Source organism: Oryza sativa, chromosome 11 (assembly GCF_034140825.1).
Source record: "Oryza sativa Japonica Group chromosome 11, ASM3414082v1".
Taxonomy (NCBI): Eukaryota; Viridiplantae; Streptophyta; class Magnoliopsida; order Poales; family Poaceae; genus Oryza; species Oryza sativa.
The window spans coordinates 20,358,345-20,381,785 of NC_089045.1; the positions used below are offsets into that span (position 1 = coordinate 20,358,345).

At 36.8% G+C, this 23,441-nt stretch overlaps 5 protein-coding genes and 1 long non-coding RNA gene across 7 annotated transcripts; 2 read left to right on the forward strand and 4 right to left on the reverse strand.

Moving 5' to 3' along the window:
* Positions 1 to 51: 51 nt before the first annotated feature.
* LOC136353927 (uncharacterized) lies at positions 52 to 4,742 on the reverse strand. The gene is made up of 3 exons (XR_010737445.1): positions 4,173 to 4,742; positions 1,893 to 1,964; positions 52 to 336 (listed from the first exon to the last, which is right to left on the reverse strand). It is a non-coding gene; the product is annotated as an uncharacterized lncRNA (long non-coding RNA).
* Positions 403 to 1,840, forward strand: LOC107276439 (uncharacterized). Its single transcript, XM_026021614.2, is given in 2 exon segments — positions 403 to 1,533; positions 1,535 to 1,840. Coding segments are annotated over 2 exon segments (1,293 nt in total). The 3' UTR covers positions 1,697 to 1,840.
* On the forward strand, positions 2,369 to 3,885 carry LOC107279378 (protein ALP1-like). Its single transcript, XM_015760777.3, has one exon. The coding sequence runs from the start codon at positions 2,386 to 2,388 to the stop codon at positions 3,730 to 3,732; it is 1,347 nt and encodes a 448-aa protein (XP_015616263.1). The 5' UTR covers positions 2,369 to 2,385; the 3' UTR covers positions 3,733 to 3,885.
* Positions 4,743 to 9,379: 4,637 nt separating the features above from the next.
* LOC4350583 (disease resistance protein BAK6) lies at positions 9,380 to 11,630 on the reverse strand. 2 transcript variants are annotated; one of them, XM_015760566.3, is made up of 7 exons: positions 11,473 to 11,630; positions 11,239 to 11,371; positions 10,584 to 10,655; positions 10,303 to 10,446; positions 9,917 to 9,997; positions 9,758 to 9,810; positions 9,380 to 9,617 (listed from the first exon to the last, which is right to left on the reverse strand). In XM_015760566.3, the coding sequence occupies exons 1-7, from the start codon at positions 11,549 to 11,551 to the stop codon at positions 9,577 to 9,579; spliced, it is 603 nt and encodes a 200-aa protein (XP_015616052.1). In that variant the 5' UTR covers positions 11,552 to 11,630; the 3' UTR covers positions 9,380 to 9,576. The 2 variants fall into 2 exon arrangements, with proteins under 2 accessions (XP_015616052.1, XP_066161903.1); XM_066305806.1 differs by lacking the exon at positions 9,758 to 9,810.
* A 2,190-nt stretch (positions 11,631 to 13,820) lies between these two features.
* Positions 13,821 to 15,947, reverse strand: LOC4350584 (disease resistance protein BAK6). The gene is made up of 8 exons (XM_015760400.3): positions 15,792 to 15,947; positions 15,545 to 15,677; positions 15,179 to 15,250; positions 14,963 to 15,106; positions 14,720 to 14,863; positions 14,317 to 14,397; positions 14,155 to 14,207; positions 13,821 to 14,065 (listed from the first exon to the last, which is right to left on the reverse strand). The coding sequence occupies exons 1-8, from the start codon at positions 15,874 to 15,876 to the stop codon at positions 14,025 to 14,027; spliced, it is 753 nt and encodes a 250-aa protein (XP_015615886.1). The 5' UTR covers positions 15,877 to 15,947; the 3' UTR covers positions 13,821 to 14,024.
* Positions 15,948 to 19,203: 3,256 nt separating this feature from the next.
* On the reverse strand, positions 19,204 to 21,654 carry LOC4350585 (disease resistance protein BAK6-like). Its single transcript, XM_015761061.2, has 8 exons — positions 21,517 to 21,654; positions 21,157 to 21,289; positions 20,834 to 20,905; positions 20,598 to 20,741; positions 20,350 to 20,493; positions 19,919 to 19,996; positions 19,768 to 19,820; positions 19,204 to 19,591 (listed from the first exon to the last, which is right to left on the reverse strand). Exons 1-8 carry the CDS (start codon positions 21,605 to 21,607, stop codon positions 19,551 to 19,553), a joined length of 756 nt encoding a protein of 251 aa, XP_015616547.1. The 5' UTR covers positions 21,608 to 21,654; the 3' UTR covers positions 19,204 to 19,550.
* Positions 21,655 to 23,441: the final 1,787 nt, after the last annotated feature.

Below are 23,441 nucleotides of genomic sequence, written 5' to 3' on the forward strand. Positions count from 1 at the left end.
TTTTCATTTTCAGCTTCTAGCCTTCTACTAGTCGTAAGGGCATCCACAATGTACACTAGAAAGTAACCTTAGACATTAAATACTGCTACAGTACAACACATTTAGCATTGTGGAGTCAAACCACAAGTCCGAGACAACCAAAGTACACCTTAAGCTTAAGGTGTAGCAACAAAGCTATAAAATACAATACTTTTACTGTTTTTCTGTGCACACCAATAAAATATACATGTCAGTTACTAAACACAGTAACGAGTACTACTAGCCGTTGCTGCTCTTCCATTTGAGTTGCTCATTTGGTCTCCTAGCCGTTGCCTTCCTCTAGCATTCTTCTGCTGCCTACAAAAGGAGGAACAAGTGAGATGAACAACAATTTTTGATCTATTCAGTTTCCCCACATACTAAATGGAGCCTTTCAAAGGAAACTTCTCAAACCTCCTCAACCAAGGTTCCTCAAGCCAAGCAACAAATAGTGATGCCCAAAACTCCCCTTCTACCCAATTTCCCACAAGTTATCCCCAAAACTTCAGACCTAGTTTTCTCCAAAATTTCCATCCTTTTGGTCCTCCAAGCAACTATCAGCCATATCGACACCCTCCAATCTTTCAAGGTGCTCAGCAACAAGATTATTATGGGCAACCTACTCCAGGAAGCTTGGAAGGTTTTCAACTTCAAGAAAATCTGGTGCACTCATCTAACCAAGCATTTGGATTTGCAGCCAATAGATCACAGTTTGGTATGCAATATAGTACTTCAATTGGGGCTGCAGCCAACACTTCTTCTCATGGATCAGCTTCTCCATGTCATACAAGACATAATGAGAAAGAAGTAGTTGAGGTTGAAGAGGCAAGTGATAGCAGTGAAGAAGGAAGAAGAGGGACACGCATCAATTGGACTGAAGATGACAATATACGACTAATGAGTTCTTGGTTGAACAATTCAGTTGATCCCATCAAAGGCAATGACAAGAAATCAGAACAATATTGGAAGGCTGTAGCTAGAGAGTTCAACAGCAATATGCCTAGCAATGGGAACAAAAGGAACCCCAAGCAATGCAGAACACATTGGGACAATGTCAAGAGAGATGTCACTAAGTTCTGTGGATTTTATTCTAAAGCTAGAACTACTTTCACAAGTGGGTATTCTGATGATATGATAATGGAGAAAGCCCGTGAATGGTACAAAAAGCATAACAACCAAAAACCTTTCACCTTGGAGTATATGTGGAAAGATCTTAAAGATCAACCTAAATGGCGTAGAGTCCTTGAAGAGAGTAGCCATAATAAGAGGAACAAGATTTCTGAATCAGGAGCATATACTTCATCGTCGAACCAAGACACAGAGGAGGAAACAGAGCGCAAAGAGAAGCGCCCTGAGGGGCAGAAAGCAGCAAAACAGAGGCAAAAAGGAAAAGGTGCACCATCACCTTTAGGGGATAAGCCAAATCAAAATATGGTTCTCTTTCATGAAGCTATTACAACTAAAGCAGCAGCATTGCTAAAGGCAGCAGAAGCAACACTGATTGGAGCAGAAGCAAAAAAAGAGAAGGCAATTGCAAAAAAAAGAGAAGGCAAGGGCAAAAAAATACCAAATGTATTTAAAACTGATGGAGAAGGATACATCAACCTTCAGTGAAGCAAAACTGAAGAGACATGAAAATGTGTTGGACCAATTAGCTAGAGAACTTGCTAAGGAATAAATGACCAGCAAGCAATGTTAGCAATTATGCTTATTTTATAATGTCAGTATTCTTGTCATATATTAAAATTATGTACTGTGTTGATGCTTGTACTGTGAACCTATTTGTATTGTGCTATGTTATGGTAATTTGTATAAATATTGTGTATTACAGCTATGGAATGAAACTACAATATCCTTAGTACTTGAGAAATCACCTTTTCACATGGATCTAGTTGGTGTTGATGTTTTTCCTTCCATCCATGACCAATCTGTTTTTTTTTCTCCACCTGAATACATATGAGCAATAATTAATAGAGAACAAAAGCAAGAGGGATGTTGATAAAATCTAGCAAAATATAGCTGTTGTAAAAGACTGACAAAAGCAAGAGCTAGCTGTTGGGATATTGACAAAACCTAGGAAAATATAGCTGTTGTAAAAGACTGACAAAAGCAAGAGCTAGCTGTTAGGATATTGACAAAACCCAGGAAAATATAGCTGTTGTAAAAGACTGACAAAAGCAAGAGCTAGCTGTTGGGATAAATATTGACAAAAGCTAGCAAAATATAGCTGTTGTAAAAATCTGACATAAATCTAGTTGTTGTAAAATGTATCATCTACAAATAGGTAATGTAGTTCAGCAGAACAACACCCATTCTCATTTTGTTCAACTTCATCTCAACAGCCTTCCCACTTTCAAAAAAAAAAAAATGTCCAGCGAGTCACCACATCAATCTAGTGAGTCAGATGATTCTAGCTCTAGTGACTACCTTGAAGAGCTAATTTTGGAAGAAATCAATGATCCTATGGAAGCTGAGATTGAAGCTCAACTTCAAGCTCAAATGCAAGCACAACAAGCTGGTCATTCTAATCGTCGTGGGGGCTACAAACGAAGGTACATCAATAGAGATCACCAAGACGACCACAACAGATTGTTTGCAAAATACTATTCCGACAATCCTTTATATACTGATGATCAGTTCCGTAGAAGATTTCGCATGAGAAAGCATCTATTTTTGCACATTGTTGAAGCTCTTGGCATTTGGTCTCCATATTTTCGTTTGCGAAGAGATGCATTTGGCAAGGTTGGTCTATCACCGTTGCAAAAATGCACAGCTGCCATACGCATGTTGGCATATGGTACACCAGCTGACCTTATGGATGAGACTTTTGGGGTTGCAGAAAGCACAACAATGGAATGCATGATAAATTTTGTTCAAGGTGTTAGACATATATTTGGTCAGCAATACCTTCGCAAGCCTAATGAACAAGATATCCAGTGTTTACTTCAACAAGGAGAGGCTCATGGGTTCCCTGGCATGTTGGGTAGTCTTGACTGCATGCATTGGGAGTGGCAAAATTGCCCGGTTGCATGGAAGGGACAATTCACACGTGGTGATTATGGTGTACCCACTATCATGCTTGAAGCAGTTGCATCTGCTGACCTATGGTTTTGGCATGCATTTTTCGGTGCTGCTGGTTCAAACAATGATATCAATGTGTTGGATCAGTCACCATTGTTTACTGCAGTGCTACAAGGAAGAGCTCCTAGTGTTCAATTTACTGTCAATGGGACAGAATATAACATGGGATACTATTTAGCTGATAATATTTATCCAGAGTGGGCTGCATTTGCCAAATCAATTACTAGACCTCAAAGTGACAAGGCTAAATTGTATGCACAACGCCAAGAATCAGCAAGGAAAGATGTGGAACGAGCATTTGGGGTTTTGCAAAAACGTTGGGCCATAATTCGCCACCCAGCACGGCTTTGGGAAAGGGATGAACTAGCTGATATCATGTATGCATGTATTATTTTGCACAACATGATAGTTGAGGATGAGAGAGACGATTATGACATACCTGATGACAACACATATGAGCAATCACAATCTTCTGTACAACTAGCAGGACTCGACCATGGGCCAATCCATGGATTTGCAGAGGTCCTAGACACAGACATGAATATTCGCGATCGAACAACCCATCGACGTCTCAAGGCAGATTTGATGGAGCACATTTGGCAGAAATATAGTGGTCAACAACAACAAAACTAGAGTTCATTTGTATTATGAAACTTGTGTTCTTTTTTCCATTTTTCTTTCAGTCGTCCAATTTATTCTTATTAGTAACTGAGACTCTTTACTTTTTCATGCACTAAGAGTAATGTACCAGTACCATTGCCTTAATTAGTCAAGCACAAGTCATATTGAAAATATCATGTTTTTTTGTCATTTTTTTTAATTTCAGATCTGTTGGAGCACAACTAAACACTCTATGAAAATTCCATCGGGATCGAAATCAACGATTCACAAGATGCATACATGTACAAACAGAAAAAGAATCTGTAGTAGCAGCACTTGCACATATTTGATGACAAATTTAATCGTAGCAGCAGCAGCACTTGCACAAACAGATATAAATTTAATCATCGGGCAAACCAAAAGCAAGAAGAGATTCCACAACACGGAAAAGGAGAGGCCACGGAATCAATCACCTTGTCTCTAACGCAGAACTCACGAACGATGTAGGCGAAGTTGAGGGCGGTGACCGTCTAGTAGGTGCTGATGGTTGAGAGCAGCTTCAAGTTTGTGGCGCGGACGAGACAGAGAAGCACGCATCGGCAGCGTCGCGGCCGGAGTAGTTCGCGCACGCAGCGTCATCGATGGGCGAGGCCGCGTGCGGCAACGTGGCACCGAAGCCGCGGCACAGCGAGGTCACAGCCGAAGGAGGGGAGGCCGGGAGGAGCAGCGACGTTGGCGCAGCCACGGGAGGAGCAATCGTTGGAGAAATTGGGGATCCAGTGCATGCGTTGTGGGAGAATTTGGGGATCGAGCGGAGCGACGAAGAGAGGAATTGGGGATCTAAGGCGGAGGAAATGGGGATCGGACAGAGCAACAGTGGATGGGGATTTTTTTCACTCGCGCGAACAAGCAGATGGTTAGGAGTGATCTGTATTCTTTTTCTCCCGTGGGGCCCAGCGGGACCCACCTTATTTCCATCAAACAAGCAGTACCATTGTAGAGATTACCTTAACTATTGCTACCTGTGGATGGGCCCACTCTTGTTATGCATTTTACCATATACATTGGCCTTGCCCTAACTAAGTACTGCCTCGGTTTTTCTATAGTAGATGGCACCCTTGAGCAATCCACACTTCTCAAAGATGTACTTTTTTGTCTAAGTAAATGACTAAAATACCCCTGGTTAGATTATTTCCTTCGATCAGAGTTCCAGCGCATAAGAAAATAAAAACCTTTGTCCCCTTATTGAGCCTGCAAGGGGCAAATTTGGAAAGGTGGTATGTTATGACTATGGGCTACCAAATATTAAAAAAAATAATAATAAAGTGATCACGCTGTCATCTACAGAGGAACGGAAGGAGTACTAATATGGAGTACTCTACTACCTTCGTTCCCGAATAATAACTTTACATAGGAACAGAAGTACTAAACTACTAATATGGAGTTCCCGAATAATAACTTTACATAGGAACAGAAGGAGTACTAAACTACTAATAGAAGGAGTACTAAACTACTAATATAGAGTACCTCTATATTTTAATGTATGGCGCTGTTGACTTTTTATTTAACGTTTAATCATTCGTCTTATTTAAAAATTTATGTAATTATTATTAATTTTATTATGACTTGATTCATCATTAAATGTTCTTTAAGCATGACATAAATATTTTCATATTTGCATAAAATTTTTGAATAAAATGAATGGTCAAATGTTGATTAAAAAGTCAACGGCATCATACATTAAAATATAAAATATATAGAGGTGAGTACTTGTGTTTGTGTCGAGCGGTAGTTAATTTTCATAAAACCACAATGTTGCAATGCCGGTTCGGTGGCCAACTAATTAATCTCGCAATAATCGCTGGGCATTTAAATCATGCATGCCTGCAACCAGTAAAAACGAGCAAGGACCTAACCAATCTCTCGTTAAATTCGTGAATGCATGCACGCGAGAAAAAGGAGAATTTCGCTGGCTCCTCACGTTATGCAACGATCAAATTGGAATGCTTTTCGTTTTCATAATAGGATGATCAAATAAGTTCGGAAAGTGTGTGAACGGAAAAAGGCATTTCTTCCATCTTTGTCCTTCTAACAAAGGCACCCATAAGCTGTAACTATCTTGGCGCGAAAAATAAGTTGGCGCGAGAGCAACTTCCTCTCCCGCCAAAACCAATGAAAAACACCACACCCAGCGCTTCGCCATACATGTGAAAAGGGCAAATCGTCGAAAGAAACAGAAAGCCCAGTAAAAAGAACGGTCCACCACCCAAGGCCCAGCCATGAGCCCACAATCTCCTCCACTCCTTTGTCATCACTTCCTCCGTTTAAAAAAAAAAATCGTGCAAGAGAAACCAAGAAAAGGAAACAAAATGGCGGGTCGAATTCTCCGAGAAGCCACTTGACAATTGAAATCTCAATTGTAAATGGGCGGAACGTTCCTGTTGAGAAACCAATATGTTCTACTGGTCAGCACACAAGCAGACAAACACAAAGCTGTGGAATACAGAAAATATGAGCGAGTGGAAGCTTTATTTCTTCTGAATTTGAGTACAAGCTACGAGAGGAGAAGCAGGCGACCAGAGATCGGTTGTCCTCGCCTTGTACCTTCTGGGCCCTATTTATAGGCGGAGGAGAGTGGAGACTTAAGTTGTAAGCCTTGAACCTTCTAGCTTGCGTCGTAAGCCGGCTTACGCCGTAAGTTGGCTTCTCCTGCAAGCTAGCTTCCTCTGTAAGCTGGCTTCTCTCGCAAGCTGGCTTCTGGCGTAAACTTTCTTCTGTAGTAAGCTTTCCACTCATAATTTAATTCATCCACAATAAGATAGGTTTCATATCAGTTCCATCATTTTTCTGCATTGTTTCTAAAGTGCTAGTTTTCTCTATTTCTAATATCAGAGTAACACGAGAATTCTCTATGGGAATCTGCTACCCTTGCTTGCGGCGATGTCCCTCGGAATCTTCCCTTTGTAAATTTGGAATAATGAAAGTCTCGCGCGGGAGAATCCAGTCTATTCACGAAGAATTACATCTCATCGGAAATGTTTGATGCTTCCTGGAGTTTCTTTGGCGACCATGAAGTCACCGAATGAATTGTAAAGTAGATAGATCTGATCCGGACACTGCAGTTGTTCCGCGGTGATATGACTATCTGCTTCTACCCACCCTGAGGTTTCATAGCATGTAGGGTTAACTGCGGTTTTATCAAAATAATCAATAATAAGATCATCATTTTAAGAAAATGACGCAGAATTGGGTAGTGACATTGACCGAAAGAAGCTCCCCTAAGTAACAATTATGCTGCTCTCGCCTTTTCTTAATCTTTCTCTTTTGTAAATTCACTACTAGTTTGTATGGCCTCACTAGCTAGTCACCCTATCCAATCTCAACATGTTTTTATTTTCAGGTTCTTGGCCTGAATATCAGGGACCATTATTAGAAGAGAGAATAATAAGTAAATGGAAACACCATTTTTGACTTTTTGGATGGTGAGCCACTCGCACCCACTATAGACTTTAAAGAAAAGTATGGATTAGACCGGATATGGAGAGACCAAGCTCTGTTTCCTTTGTTATGCCAGAAACATAACTAGTGAATACTGGTTCAGTACTCTTGCTTGCAGAAAAGGGAAATAAAAAGATAGTGGAACATTAGTGTTAACTAATTAAAACATATGTTTTTCTTTCATCAAAATATAATCATACGATATCTTGCTGTAAAGATTTAATTATAATAAATACAACGGTATGATCTAATTATAGATTGGATAAGTAGTTTAGGAGAAAAATCATTTTAAAAATTATAAAAATACATGCATCCATAGATGAATGGAGGGAAAAGAGAGGAGAGAGAGACCAGTGGCGGATAGTTCCATGATTTTTGTGGATCGCATTAATTGAAGACACACATTGAAACATATCACTAACACGTATGAAACATTGAGTTTAAACGGTTTGAAACACATGCTTTTTTATCAGAATATAATCATATGATATCTTGTATAAAGATTTAATTATAACGAATACAACAATATGATCGGATCATATATCGGAGAAGTATTTTAGGAGAAAAAATATTTAAAGAGAGGAGAAAATTAAAGAAGAATGAGAAACTAGTTAACAGCATGCATACGAGAGTGTAGGGTCCGATTTTTATTGATGCAATCCCACTTATTTTCTGGCTCACGTATATGTGAAAAATTAAAAACAAAATTTGTGAATAAACAACTAGCAAGACAAACTATATATTTAGGATCTGTTTGGTATAGCTCTAGCTTCATCTCTCCTGAAGTTAAAGAGTCCAACCAAATAGTTTTAACTTCACTAAAAATAAAAATGAAAGTGGAGCTAGCTACTAGCTAAAGTGTTCTCACAAAATAAACTAAAGAGGTAGAGCTGATTTAGACAGCTTCACAACTACACTCAAGACCAAACTCCTGACCAAACTCCTGTAATTAAATTTAGGAGTTGAAGTCTTACCAAATAGACCCTAATTAAAAAGTGAAAAAATAAATTAAAAGGCATAAAAAATAATAGACAAAATCATCGGTTCTAAGCCCTCATTCCTACGGTCCCACCCATAGTCAATTCGTACTCCTCATAAAACATAAAAAAGACTATGCCAACTATTGTTGATAAAACTTTTGTTGATCATCCGATGGTACAGATTATTATGCTCTAATTTTTTAGATTGTAAAAGTTAGATAAAACACAAATTGCAGCAAAACACGAATTATATTGAAAATTCATAAAATTTATTGAAAAATAGAATTCCGATTTTCTTTAAAAAATATACAATAAATTTCACTACGATATGTTAGAGCGTTGTAAATATTTAAATAAGTATTACAGCTACACACGCGGGCTAATTAGCAAACACGCCAAAGGGCGCGTTTTTTTATAGTTAATGTAGAATAGCGTGTGTAGTTACACAATGATGGAGGAAACCAAAATTAGCACGCGGCATTAAAAAAAAGAGAGAAAATAATCCGGAACGAATTTTGGTGAATTTCTGATCGAAGAATCCGGCTACGAAAATAATTTATCCAATATCACTATTCACAACCAAAATTGGTTACTGGTTTTCATTTTTGTTTTAAGTCGTTTTTTAGTTATATGGCAATTATATAGAAAAATATAATACCATTTTTAACACAAAACAAAAGTACTTCAAAAATATTTTTGATGGTTTATTAATGAAACTAGTTTACTATTATAGATATTAACTACTATGTTTTTTTATAAACTTGCTTAAATTTAAAGAACTTTAATTTGGATATGTGCCACTTATTTCTGTCCCTTTGAACTAGCATGTCTTAAGAGACATATTTACGGGTGTGTCCGTGTGTGTGATACGTGTACTTGTGCGTCTGCCATATAATTAAAAAAATGATTTATGACAAGTCTAAAACACCTTACATGAAAGAGAGACTACATAGTTTCTCACCGTGTAAATGGAGTTCAGGATTGAACTTTCGTGGACTGAAATAGGCTATTTTAAATAAACCTTTTTTTTAAAACAGCAAATAAGCTACTACAGTAGAAGGAGGGCAAGAATGTTGACATCCTCGGAGAAACTAGAATCCATTTCCTATAATCAAATCGCCAAATATTCTGTCTTACCCGAGATGAGAATTGGGTTCTGGCCCAGAAATAACTTTATTGTTGTCTACTTAGCACATGGTGAATAATGTTAACCTCATCTTTACTTTGAAGAAAAATGCATACATAAATCTCATCTCCATACATGTTGTCATGTGAACAACAAATATAATATTATTCAAACAAAATTATAATGTTGTATGTCTAGCGTAATACATTAAAATCATCTATTTTCCACTCCCATTTTCCAGCATGCGTGAGAAAATAAGTCCCGATCTTGGCCTCAGCCTGAGATCTTCAGTCTGTCCTGGATAATTGCAGTCACTGCAAAATGATCGATGCCAATTTCGAAAATTAGTAGATGTAATTAACCATAAACCATCACATCTATATGCATGTATCAAAGAAAGAAACCAAAATCTTAGTTAATCCATCGAAGCTTGCAGATTACACATTCATAGTACCTCTCAGTCCAGTTGATCCGACAGTGCCGTCCAGATTGTTTCTAGCAACATTTCTGCAGGTAAATATCTTTGTTTTTTCAGTAAAAACCATTGTAGAAGAAGCACAATATTATCTGATAAATGCAATTTAATTTATCGGGTAGAACTAAAATTACTCACATCTCAGTCAAATTCCCGACAAGGACAAGGGAGAGGACTTCCAACGGCAGCGTCCCCGTCAGAGAATTCCCGTTCAGCCGCCTGTGGACAAAATACAAAAACTACTGTCATTTTTTTTACTGCAGCAACCGATTTTTACTATGATTATTCGACAGGTTTGCGTCTATACTGTAGACCTTACAAAAGATAAAATTCGGTTTACAAATATAGGGTTCCAAGACTTTTTGATGGTCAGGGTTTCAAAATTTCAGAGTACTGAGATTCTAGGAGATTTCTGCAGAAACTTGTGGTTTTACTTGTGCAAATAGAAGGTATAGTTATATCTCTGTAACTTTGAGAAGCATAATTTTTTTTTTCTTTCGGCACATTTAGGAAGTATCACGTACAAGAACTTCAATGTTTTGATGTTGCCAAGAGAAGCAGGGATGGTGCCACTCAGTGAATTCTTCTGAAGCTCCAACCTGACAAGGTTCGTCAGGTTGCCGAAGGATTGTGGTATGGTGCCAGTCAGGTTGTTGCCATGCAAGTTTCTGCAGAAATATATTTTTGCAAGTTTAAAAAGAAATAGAAAGCAGATAGATGTCAAAACAATCTTTAAACAAACGGTATCAGAAAACACATGGGAGATAGTTTTTGGGATAATGGTTCAGAAAGTTGCGAGTCATACAAGTACTGAAGGTTACTCAGTCCTCCCAGCTGTGGAATCAGAGAGCCTGATAGACCTGCCGATCCCAAATCCCTGCATAAGAAACAGATATTCACAAGATTTATAGAAGTACTATCATTCAGTAGTGTATAAAAACACAAGGAGTCTAGTTTACAGCAAGACGCAGCTATAAAAAAAAAAAAACTTCCTCCGTCCCAAAATATAAGCAGTTTTGGATCTTGACACGGTTTACGATATGCTACTTTGACCAACAATATCTATAAAAGTAAGATGTTTTAAATAAAAAGAGTTATATATTATGATAGTTTATTTAATGATAAATTTAGTAACATCAATTTTGCAGATTGATTTGTTTTATTTTTTATTATTAATGGTCAAAGTTAAAAATATTTGACTTGTCACTCTGCTAAAAATGCTTATATTTTGGATTCTAATTAAGTTCTGAATCTTGAATGGAATGAACAATTCTGAATTTTTAGCTTCCATCCATGTGAAGTACTAGTACCTGAGGAGCTATTCTACTCTTTCCTAGATGAAAATTATCGTAGAGAAAAGCAAATCGCAGCTCCTGATGGTTTGAAGTTTAGACCTACTGAGAATTTCTTTTTCATCTTCAGAACAAGGAAGAACAAGAGGAAAGAGCAAATTGGCATACACACGGATGACAGAGTTGCTATTGTCGCAGGTGACGTGGACCCAAGTGCAGGGATTGACAAGGGTCGGATCCCAGCTCGCCAGCACATTGTTGATGTCCTTCAATTCCTGCCTTTGCGCGTACAGAATGTCACCTTCATATTCAGACCACAACATTGTAAAGTAGCAAACATCTTCAGACAAAAAAATCAGTTAATATGTGTGATTCTAAGACAGCAAATCTAGCTGCCTGTACCTTCAGTGTTGCAGCTCACAAGTGTAGCAAAAGCAAGAAGGGCAGTGAACAGAGCTGCCGCTGCAGAATGAGCCCCCATTGCTGCAAGACCTGAGTAGTTCTTGGCACAATGAAATGGTACAGAGGCAAAGGCTCTTATATATATAGTACAATTGCAACGCAAAACCTGGAATTCTTTTCCACCAGAGACTTTGAAGTTTCTAGGTTTGGTGAAGTTTCTCTGAATTGAGATATTTTACTGTTCTTCTCAAGGTATAATTATACCTTATATTTACTCTCTGAATTGAGATATTTTACTGTTCTTATAGCCACATGAGTCCTGGAGCAGATCTATTATTCTGACCAAGTAAAACATCCTTAGCTGCAGAACCTGCCATTCAACAAACTGGTAGAAAACTACACAAAACACACGTGAAGATGGATTATTCTGTACTCCTGCGACCTCTCCTCTGTCAGTGTACAAGATCAGAATGTACAAAGTACTAGTCAGCATGTGTATTTTGTGTTTTCTACCAGTTTGTTTGTCCATATATTGGAATCGGAAAATTTGAACGGAGCTCTTCTAACTATAGTTTTGTACTCCCTCCGTTCTTAAATAATTGGCAGTGTCACTCTTCAAGTTTAAACTTTGATTGTTTGTCTTTTTTTTACAGAAAAATATAAATACTTGAAAACATATTATATTATCGAAGTATTGTAGTGTCATAAATATAATAATACAATTTTCATCATCATAATATAATCATTAAAATGTACAAAATTGCGGTCAAAGTAAGAAAGTCATAGTGTCAACAATGACAGTTATTTGAGAACGAAGGAATATGAGGTATAATTATCTTACTGCAAAAAGAGAGAGTAAGGTATAGCTATTGAATGAATCGAGAGCCTTGTAAATTTATGACTTAAATGTGACAGGATGGCTGAAGTACAGTATAATTTGAAACCTCCATCATTTGGTCTTCAACTTATCAGCCATAGCTAAATTTGAATTTTAAAACTTAATCTTAGAGTTGATTTTGATGTTTTTTCATCATAGTTTATTTTCCAGCATTGGTTTTTAAGTCGCTAAGAACACATATATGAAATTTTTACCCACAAATTATTTGTTATCACTAATAAGTATTGTGGCTTATAATCAGTTGTTAGACTTAGCTTCCTTCATTTCAGTTGTTCAGTTACCATGTAGCGATTTCATCGATCCAGACATTATTAAGGTCAATTGTGAATGTAACGAACTCCCTTAGTTTCCTAAAAAAACTCCCTAAGTGGAGGAGAATAAATAGAAGGAAGAAAACAGAAAAGCTGCAATCAAACGAACAAGTTCTCTGCTATGCTCTGGAAACTCTGTTCTTCAGTATACTGTAGCAGATCCGAAATCTGTTCTTCAGTCTACTATAGCTGATCCGAAAAAGTTCAGAATTTGTGTTTGTGTTACTACCAATTCAGTGGGTGAGGGTGAGCGAGTGATTTCTCTCGACATAAGACATATCTCCAACACAAGTTGTTGAAGTAAATGTAATAGGTCTGTATAATCCAGTATCCACGTAAGAGCTCTCTTTTCTAACGCAATCGTTTGCAACATCAATCAATTCAGGTAGTTAGTTATAACTTAATCACCTATATTGACCATTGTGATACCTAGGATTAATACCTCTCCTATCCTAAATGGCGTGTGTCAGTTTCTTTTGAGTGTATTTTAGGGAAATACAATTGTGAGTGCATGCATAGTGGTGTGTGTCTGCATGTTCCATGCTATCATAAAATAAAAATAATCCCAGTGATTTATTCAATTTTTGGATATGATTCCGCTGTTAAACAATCTTATGAGTGTGTCCACAAAGATATACGCGTTATATACACTAAATTATAAGTTTTCAGATTTTTTTTTCGTAACAGTTTATATATAATAGTGTGAACAGTGTATAACTGTGGATGAAATAAAAATTAGTATATAATATCATGCACCAACAAACAATAAACCAAAGAAATAACTAATTTTCTATGTTAGATAAGAAAAACTAGTGAATTTCCAATTGAAGAATCCAACAACCAAATTAATCTCTCTACTATCACAATTCAAAACCGAAATCGTGCTCTGTCGATCCTAACTCCTTGCTTCGGAATGCAATTAACTCTATGTTTCTCAATGTATTAATGGAGTTTCTATAACTTTTTAGGTTGCATTTTAGGAGTGCAATAATGTAAGAGGACATCCTTGTACAGATTAGTGTCCATTTGTATAACCAAATCCCCAAGTATTCTCTCTCCGGCCCAAGCCTTCCCCATTAATAGAGCTGGGTTCAGGCCAGAAAATCACTTCCACTGTTGTCTCCATAGCACATGGTGAATGATGCCAAGCTCATCTTTATTTTCAGAAATATATACACACATCTCATCTCCATAAATGGGAGTTGCCACAAAGGGGCAGAACAAATTTTATTCAAATAAAAAATACACTACTATATGTCTAGAATGAAGCATCAAATAATTGTTTCCCAACTCCCATCTCCCAAGGTGTGTGGTAAAACAAATCCTGACTCCTGATATTTGCCTCAGCCTGAGGTCTTCAGATTGTCCTGAATGATGGTAGTCACTGCAAAATGATACCAATTTCTCAATTAAACTTGTAATTAACCGTAAACATCACATCTATGCTTGCATCAAAGCTGCAGATTTACATACCTCTCCACCCAGTTGATCCGACAGTGCCGTCCAAATTGTTTCCAGCAACATTTCTGCAGGTACATATTCTTTTTGCGTCAGTGTAAATAATTGTAAAAAAGAGCACTATACATAATATCTGATTAATTTAGTTTAATTGATTAAAGAAACAGTATTACGCACAGCTCAGTCAAGTTGCCGACAAGGACAAGGGAGAGGACTTCCATTGGCACTGTGCCGGTAAGTGAATTTTTGTTCAGTCGCCTGTAAAAACGAAACAGAACTAGTGTCATTTCATAATGCACCCACCAATCCTTTTTTTTATAATCAACATGTTCGCACATATGCTGCAAACTTTACCAAAAAGAAAGCAATTCAATGATTATACATTTCACAATTATATGATTCCTAGAAATTTTTTATGGCCCAAGCTTCCAATTATCAAATCACTGGGACTCTGGGAGGTATTTGCAGAAACTTGTGGCTTTGCTTGTCCAAATGTTGTAGTTATATCTAGTAAATTAGAGAAAACTTAGAATTTGCACTTTCGAGTTATCTTTCGGCAAATTTAGGAAAATTCACGTACAACAACTCCAATGTCTTGATGTTGCCGAGAGAAGCAGGGATGGTGCCACTCAATGAATTCTTCTGAAGCTCCAATTTGACAAGGCTCGTCAGGCTGCCCAAAGATTGTGGTATGGTGCCAGTCAGGTTGTTCCCATACAACCTCCTGCAGAACACAAAATTTTCAAATCCAAACAACAGACAAATTTCACCATAATCTTTGGAAAAACTTGTATCTGGCAACATCTGGACATAAACTACATACAGATTTCGCAGGGTGCTAATGGCGCCTAGCGAATCCGGTATCGCGCCAGTGAGCAGGTTGCCCTGGAGATCAAGGCTGACAAGACTGCTCAGGTTGCCCAGTGCTGCTGGTATTGATCCATTCAGCTCATTCCCATACAGTTCACTGCAGAAATCCAAATCCATTTTCAGTGACATGGCTTGTGAGCTGTACAGAAAGTTTAGTTCAAGTTCTTACAGGTACTGAAGGTAACTCAGTCCTCCCAGCTGTGGAATCAGAGGACCTGATAGACCTGCTAACCCCAAATCCCTGCACAAGAAACAAATATTCAGTACTGTAAATTCAAGAAATCTAATTCATATGGTAAGTTGGTAAGATCCGGTTTTCAATAGTTGGCACTATAAGTTTTGAATCTAGAAGGGATGAAAAAGAAAATCAGAATTTTAATTTTCATTCATGTGAAGTACTACTATCATAGGAACTACTAAAGCTTAGAAGAAAACTATCGTATACTCCGCATGGTTTGAAGCTTAGACCTATCAAGAATTTTGATCTTGAGAACAAGGAGAACAAGGAAGAACAAGGAAAGAGCAAGTGGCATACACGCGGACGACGGAGTTGTTATTGTTGCAGGTGACATGGAACCAGGTGCAGGGATTTACAAGGGTTGGATCCCAACTCTGCAGCACATTGAAGGGGTCCTTCCATGCCAGCCTTTGCGCGTACAGAATGTCACCTTCATATTTTTCAGACCACACAACAATTGCGAATTAGCATACATATTCAGAAAACAATTCACTTACTATGTTTTCATGATGATAACAAAAGTAGTTCATCTAACTGTCTGTACCTTCAGTGTTGCAGCTCACAAGTGTAGCCAAGGCAAGAAAGCCAGTGAACAGAGCTGCTGCTGCTGCTGAAGAATGAGCCCCCATTACTGAAAAACCTGAGTAGTTCCTTGGCAGTTGGCACAATGAATTGTTGCAGAGGGAAGGCTCTTTATATACAATTTGTGCAGATAAACCTGGGAATGATTTTTCTGACCAGAAACTCTGACGTTTTTTTGGTCTGGTAAAGATTTTCCGAATTGACCTGATATTTTATTCTTGCTCTAGAATAACCTACCACATGAGTACAGGAGCAGATCGATTATTTTGACCAAATAAACGTCCTTTCATGCAGAACATGCCATTGGACAATTTACTCTTAACACTGCTACATACCTCTCCTATGTCAAAGCTTACAAGTTAAGAATGTGCACAATCCTAGTCAGAATGTTTGAACGGAGATCTTCTAATTATAGTCCTATTATTACTGAAGTAGGCAAGGATTAGTCTTGATCTAGAATGGATTCCTACTGTTTAATCTGACTTCTCTTATTGAATTTCTAGCTTGTCATTATGAGTTAATGGCAACCAAAGTCCTATCTAGAAATGATGTCAGACCGTTGGTTTTGATCATGGATTGGAAAACTAATTGACATTAATACTGGGTTACCTTGTGCATTTGCATGGGCTATTGATGTTTTGCATAATGCAAATCAAGTACAATCATCTAGAACTTTAATGGCAAATACATATTTGACTTCTAAGTTTATGTAGAGAAACCATCCTAATATATCTTTCTCACTTCAAAGATAGTTCTTAGCTTGGAATCAGGATTTTTTTTGTTCAATAAAATAATTCCATAATTCTGAATTATGATTACTACGTGTGCATGACATGAATCCTTTTTTCTTAATTAAAAAAATTCAGAAATTAAAAATTCATAATACCATGTAGAAGTTGTATCTGACAGGTGTTGCAAGAACAACACAACCCCACTCTTTCCTTTTTAAGTTTCCAAATACTCCCTTCATTTCTAAATATTTGACACCGTTGACTTTTTAGCACATATTTGACCATTCGTCTTATTCAAAAACTTTTGTAAAATATGTAAAACTATATGTATACATATAAGTATAGTTAACAATGAATTAAATGATAGGAAAAGAATTAATAATTATTTAAATTTTTTGAGCAAGACGAACGGGCAAACATATTTAAAAAAAGTCGACGGCGTCAAATATTTAGAAACGGAGGGAGTATTCACTTCTAAACAGAAATTTTCACTAGCCTGTAATTTTTATCCTTCTTTTGTACATTTCCCCCATGTTTTGATAATAGTAACCACAATTCATCCGCTTGAAGTAGAATTAGGAGTTTGTTGCCAATCACTTTTACTCACCTTTAGACAAAATTTTAGTCACTTTTATAAATATAATTCCTTATTTGCCCATGTTAAATAAATGTTATCTCCCACACACACAAATAAACACTTTTCCTTTCCCAATATAGTATGAATGAACGACAACTAAGTTATTCAATTTGTTTCAAATACGTGTGGACAAATCTAAAATAACTTATATTTGAAAAAAAAAACTTTTTCTCGTGCATGGTGTGTGTGCATGTTTTGTGAGCGCGGGGGGGGGGGGGGGGGGTTGTTTTAAACTTGACATCAAAGAGAGTATGTACAGTATGAGGATGACAAAATTTAGTGATCTACTCCTGCCGCTGAAATATCTAAAGCGTATCTCCTGCGTGTCCAAAAATATATATATGACTACTTTGTTTGGTTAAGACAAAGCATCGATGGACAATTGCTTTACTAATATACTATATGTTATATATGTGATACATAAGTAATTTTGAATATGAATATAATAACATCAATTTTATGTTGCCAAAAGATTTGTTTGAACAAAAAAATACGCACTATATTTTTCAATGGAGTGCTTATGCAGATCCATGCACTTTGGGGGGGGAGAGAGACACAGAGGAGATACTGAGTCACCAAAGGAGGCTGATCACACCATGCACATGAGGGGGTGCCTTCTTTTTTTTCAGAAAACTAGGGTGCCCAATATCTAGTCCCCTCTGATAATTAAATTTGTGATGTTGCTAATTGTTGACGGAATACAGTAATGTACTAGTATTTGCCACAAAGAATTTGGACATCGGTTTGAAAGTGGGAAATGTTGACCAACTCAGCAAAGGTTCTAGCAAGCATTATCAAGTCTGAAAAGTTTCCTCCATCAATAAATGCACCGGCATGTAGTGGTTTACGTGAAGGAATCGTATAACCACACCCACTGCAGCCATTGAACGAGCATGGATATACGGAAAACCGGAAATATGAATTGCAAACCGGAAAGTTAACGTAGAATCGAAAAATAAACATCTGATATTTTTCGGGAGTAAAAAATTTACTTAAGATGATGTGAACAACTCTCAAACATCATTATATTTTTCCGATCATACGTACTTTCTAAGTTTTCAATACATATTTCCCTGGAGACTAGATGTCCTGGATCGTTCGCTCACTCACGCTGATCAACAACCGTGATCCAGAACAGAAATCAAGTTCTGTTGGTACTTGTACTACAAGTCTACAACTGCACAATAGGGATCCCAAACAATATGATGTTAAGGATATTAAGGTCATTTTGGATTTTTTACAACACTTGTACACATGTTATGTACCCATTTGGTCTAATACAATGGAACAAGCTTAATCCCCAAATTTCTATCTTCTCCCCTAAAATTGACATGTGAATCATCGGTATTTTGATCCGATGGTCGACATCTGCTGATACAAGATATGTAAAAATAATAATTTTTTGCTACGGTAAATGGTAAATTCAGATCCAGATCAGAACAGGAACAATGACACAGAGAGAGCCCTTGGGCTGCAAAATCTGCCGTTCCTCTCCTTGGCTACTTTACATGAGGATTGGGGCTCTCTCCATGCGAAAAACAGAGGACTAGAAACAGGGGAACAAAAACAACAGCATGTGACCAAAATATACGCCGGAAATCCCAACTTTTTATTGACCGTGGTGGAAACCCCACCCTACTTGAAAACCTGTATAAACCATGAAATAAAATCTTCCAAAAAATTGACATTTTTTTCATGGTTTGCACGATTTTTCACCTAAGTTGGGGTTTACACCGTATATCCATGTTTTCCTCTACATGGATATGTTTCTCCCTTTCTTGGACAGGTGGGCCACAGATTCGAGCTGCAGCTGTTTTGTAACAAAAACGGGTCCAAAGTGATTAAATTTTGTAAAACTCTCATTCAGACTAAATATGGGTAACAAAGCTAGTCTGAAGTGAAATCTACTATTTAATTTGAAACCATAATAATTCTCAGTTTCACCGCATAGATGAATTTTTAGGAAATACATGATTAGTAAGTTTTGGAATAGAGGCACATGATCAGTAAAACACACAACTACTCCCTCCATTACATATTACAAGATGTTTTGGTCTCTCTATCTCTAGTCAAGATTCACTAACATTCATATGAATTTGAACACATAAATGAAGTACATACATGTATCGATGCATGAATCTATTAAAGCCCAAAATAATTTATAATGTGAAACAGAGAAAGTACATATTAGCACCATAATTTCCATTGCACTCCTAGTCAACATTAAAATGCTAGGAGATATATGTTCAGTAATAGTACTTCAGTGAGCACAGGAGGGATCATTATTTTTTTTATTTATCCCATTTTCCAAAATGTGCCTGAAATACAAAATCTTGAACTTGGATTCCTGGATTCAACTTGCAGTTTTCGGCATGTCCTGGATAATGGTAGTAACTGCAAGAATATTGTCGATCGGTAGTTCATGTAATCAACACAACTGATTTTTTTACACGTATATAAAGAAAAAGTCAAAAGCTTCAAAATGTTTTTTTTATAAAAAATGGATTAAAACCCGGCCTCTATATTCAACATGGATGTACGCAGCCAAAAGAGCTTCAAATGATACATACCTCTCGTTCCAGATTCTCTGTCTGTGCCATCCAGATTATTATTCGCAACATTTCTGTACGAAATATTTAGTCTTGTCAGTATGAGTTAATCAGGACTGTTTCTCTGGAATTTAACTAATCAATACATGAAAAACAAGCATGTAAAACTCACAATTCAACTAGGTTGGAGACAAGAAGAGAGAGGATTTCCAACGGCACAGTGCCAGTCAGCATATTACCATTCAACCGCCTGCAAACAAATTTAAAAAGGTATATATATAGTTCTGTTGATTTGAGAAGAATAACATATCAAAGTTGTATGCTTCTAGTTGAAGGTCTTTAATACTGGTTTGTAAGCTTTCATCCCCTGAATTTTTATATCACAGATTTGTGCAAAACCTAGTATATGACTATTTCCTCTAGTAAAATCTTTTTTTTAAAAAAGGAAAATTTATAATCTTTTCTTATTACTTTTGGGGTGGAGGATGTAGTTTATGTAAACAAAAACTACTATTATAAGTTAAAAGTATCTTGGAGGTTCCCAATTTGGTGAAAAAATATCTCGTAATTTCTCTGTTGGCAAATTTAGGAATGAGCATATACAAGTAATTCAATGTTTTGACATTGCCCAGAGAAGCCGGAATAGAGCCACTCAATGCATTCTTGTGAAGCTCCAAATCCTCAAGGCTCATCAGATTGCCCAGTGATGGGGGTATTGCCCCTCTCAGTTTGTTCTGAGATAACCTCCTGCATATAACCATAATTCATTTTGGCAGTTCAAACAATATCCAGAAGTTTCACCGTAATCTTTCACTATTCGGTATTATAAAATTATTGTGAAATTATCATACAGATATCGCAAACGGCTCATGGCACCAAGCGAAGTTGGTATCGTGCCAGTGAGCAGGTTGCTATAAAGATCAAGGCTGACTAGATGTTCCATCTTGCCCAGTGCTGCTGGAATTGATCCATTCAGGCGATTCCCGTACAACTCACTGCAGACATGAGTTATCAATATTTTTCCAGTAATTCATCATCTGAATGCAAACTGTCATGTTCGAAGCAGAGCGAGTTATGAAGTTCTTACAGGTACTGGAGATTTTTCAGTCCACCCAATTGAGGAATCAGAGGCCCTGAGATGTCTGCATCCCCCAAATCCCTGCATAAAAGAAATCGAACAATTATGCGCACTTTGAATTGAACTGCACAAGATTTTCAGATGATAACAACTTGCTTTTTGTTATGGTATATTAAGATTTATACGGTTCTATGAACGTTTCATGAACAAAGTTCTGAAACTCAGATGAAATGTACAAACGCAACTGAACATGCTACTGATGGTGATAGCTTGTGTTTTTATATAATTTTCAGTTTTCAGAACAAGGGGGGGAAGAGAAAAGAAGGCTTTACACACGAATGACGGTGTTATCACTGTTGCACATGACGCGCATCCAACTGCAGGGATTGTGAAGGGTTGGATCCCAGGTCTGCAGCACATTGTGGGGGTCCTCCCAAGCTACCCTTTGCTTGTACAGTATGTCACCTTCAAATTTTGCCATTGAAAAATGAAAATATAGAATGCAAATTTCACAAATCAATTTCACCAAGTCGCACTTTGTAACGGTGTGTGCCTATGTGATTACACATCATATATCTTCAATTTTTGCAATTGAAAAATACATAATGCAAATTTCACAAATCAATTTCACCAAGTCGCATTTTGTAACGGTGCGTGCCTATGTGGTTACACATCATATAGTTTGTGTTTACCTTCAGTGTTGCAGTTGACAAGTGTTGCAAGAGCAACAAGGCCAGTGAGGAGAACAACTGATATTTTTGCTCCTGCAAACTGAGACCCCATTGCTATGGCTAATTGAAAATGTGTTGAAACTTGAAAGCTGCTTGTAATACACTGAAATGCATTGAGAGGGAAGGCTCTTTATACAACTAGAGGAAGCAGCTAAGAAAATGGTTTCTAACCTAAATTTCAAGTCTTTTTGACCTGAAAAATCCTTTTTCTTCCACTCAGCTATGAACTTTTTTAAAGGTGGTCAAAGAAGAAACTCCATTTACTATTTTCAGCAATGTGATGAACCTTTTGGCATTTATTATTTTCATCAATTATGTTGAACCCATTGGCATCTTTTGTTCTTGGCATTGTGATGATCCTTTCTCATACTTTCAGCTTTACGCTTCGAATCTCTAATAATTTTGTCTGTATGCATCTCACGAAGAACAAGCCAGTATATTCCTAGTATCAAACCCAGAAAGAAAAAAAAAGAGAGGAAAAACTAGTTTGAAGACAGCAAACAAATTTTCGATGGTATAGGCTAAGAATATAGATTATTTTTCTAGGAATGTCAAAGGGTATGTCCGTATGTTCACGGAAAACAAACAACTATTTTTAAGGACAGGGTTTTCCAAATCACCGGGGTCGGGGTTACTATGCAGTAACCGTGGCAAACCGTACGAAACCGTGTAAAATTTATAAAAAATTCAAATTATTTTTTAAATTTATTTGAATTTAAGGAGATTACTGCGGTTTTGCTTTTACCGTACCCCACGGTAAACGCGGTTACCGCTCGGTTACTGGCTGTTTTGCAAACCCTTTTTAAGGGAAGTAAAAATATGTATATTTAATTATAGAGTGATAAAATATAGAGGGGGATCTTGTTGACAATACCAAAAGAGTAAGGGTTAAAAAGATCATGCTATTTTGCACTATAATCCCTCCGGTTTTAAATATTTGATATTGTTCACTTCTGGATATATGTTTAACCATTTTGTCTTATTAAAAATTATGTAATTATCATTTATTTGGTCATGATATGTTTGATTACTCTAAGCATGAATTATATTTTTATATTTTTCACAAAATTTTTGAATAAGACAAATGAACGAACATATGTCCAAAACTCAACAACGTCAAACATTACAACCAGAGGGAGTATATATACGTGAATTTAAGTATCAAATGCATGGGTTATGGCAAAATAGTCATAATTTTAAATATATATGCAAAAATGAAACTCTTAAGATATATATACGAATCTCTTAACAAACATATATATGAAGCTATTAACAAAATATATATGAAAAAAGTATACATCTACTTTCAACTGTGCACCACTTGACTAATTGCAAACATCCATGTACTGTCATTTCATATTCTATTTCAGAAGTTGTTAAAGTTTCAAATACTCCAATACCAAGCCATAGAAGGAAACCATGGAACAATTCTTTCTCCTACTACCCATTGGATTGACTCTCGACCATAAATGCTTATCTTTTGTTAGGTTAACTTCAATGGTAAAAGAAGAAGCCGGTCAGATGAACATAAACCCTCTGTCCAAAAATATAAAGCTTATTTTATCTCGTAGGATAAAACTTTGACCAACAATTACTCTACATCACTTGTGTGCTACAAAAGCATAATCATAAATACTTTTGAATATGAATCTATGGCATCAATTTTATGTTGTATGAATTATATCGTATTAGAGTAATTGTTAGTCAAAGTCTATTCTAGAAATACGTTTATATTTTTGGATGGAGGAAGTACTTGTCATCTAAGCAATCAGAAAGTTTTCTATAGAAGCTTCCAATGACACATATGTCCAAGTCTTGCAGTCAATGGAGCTTTCTGGCCATTTTTTCCTGCAGGAATTTTATATTTCAAGTAGAAAAAAGGGTTT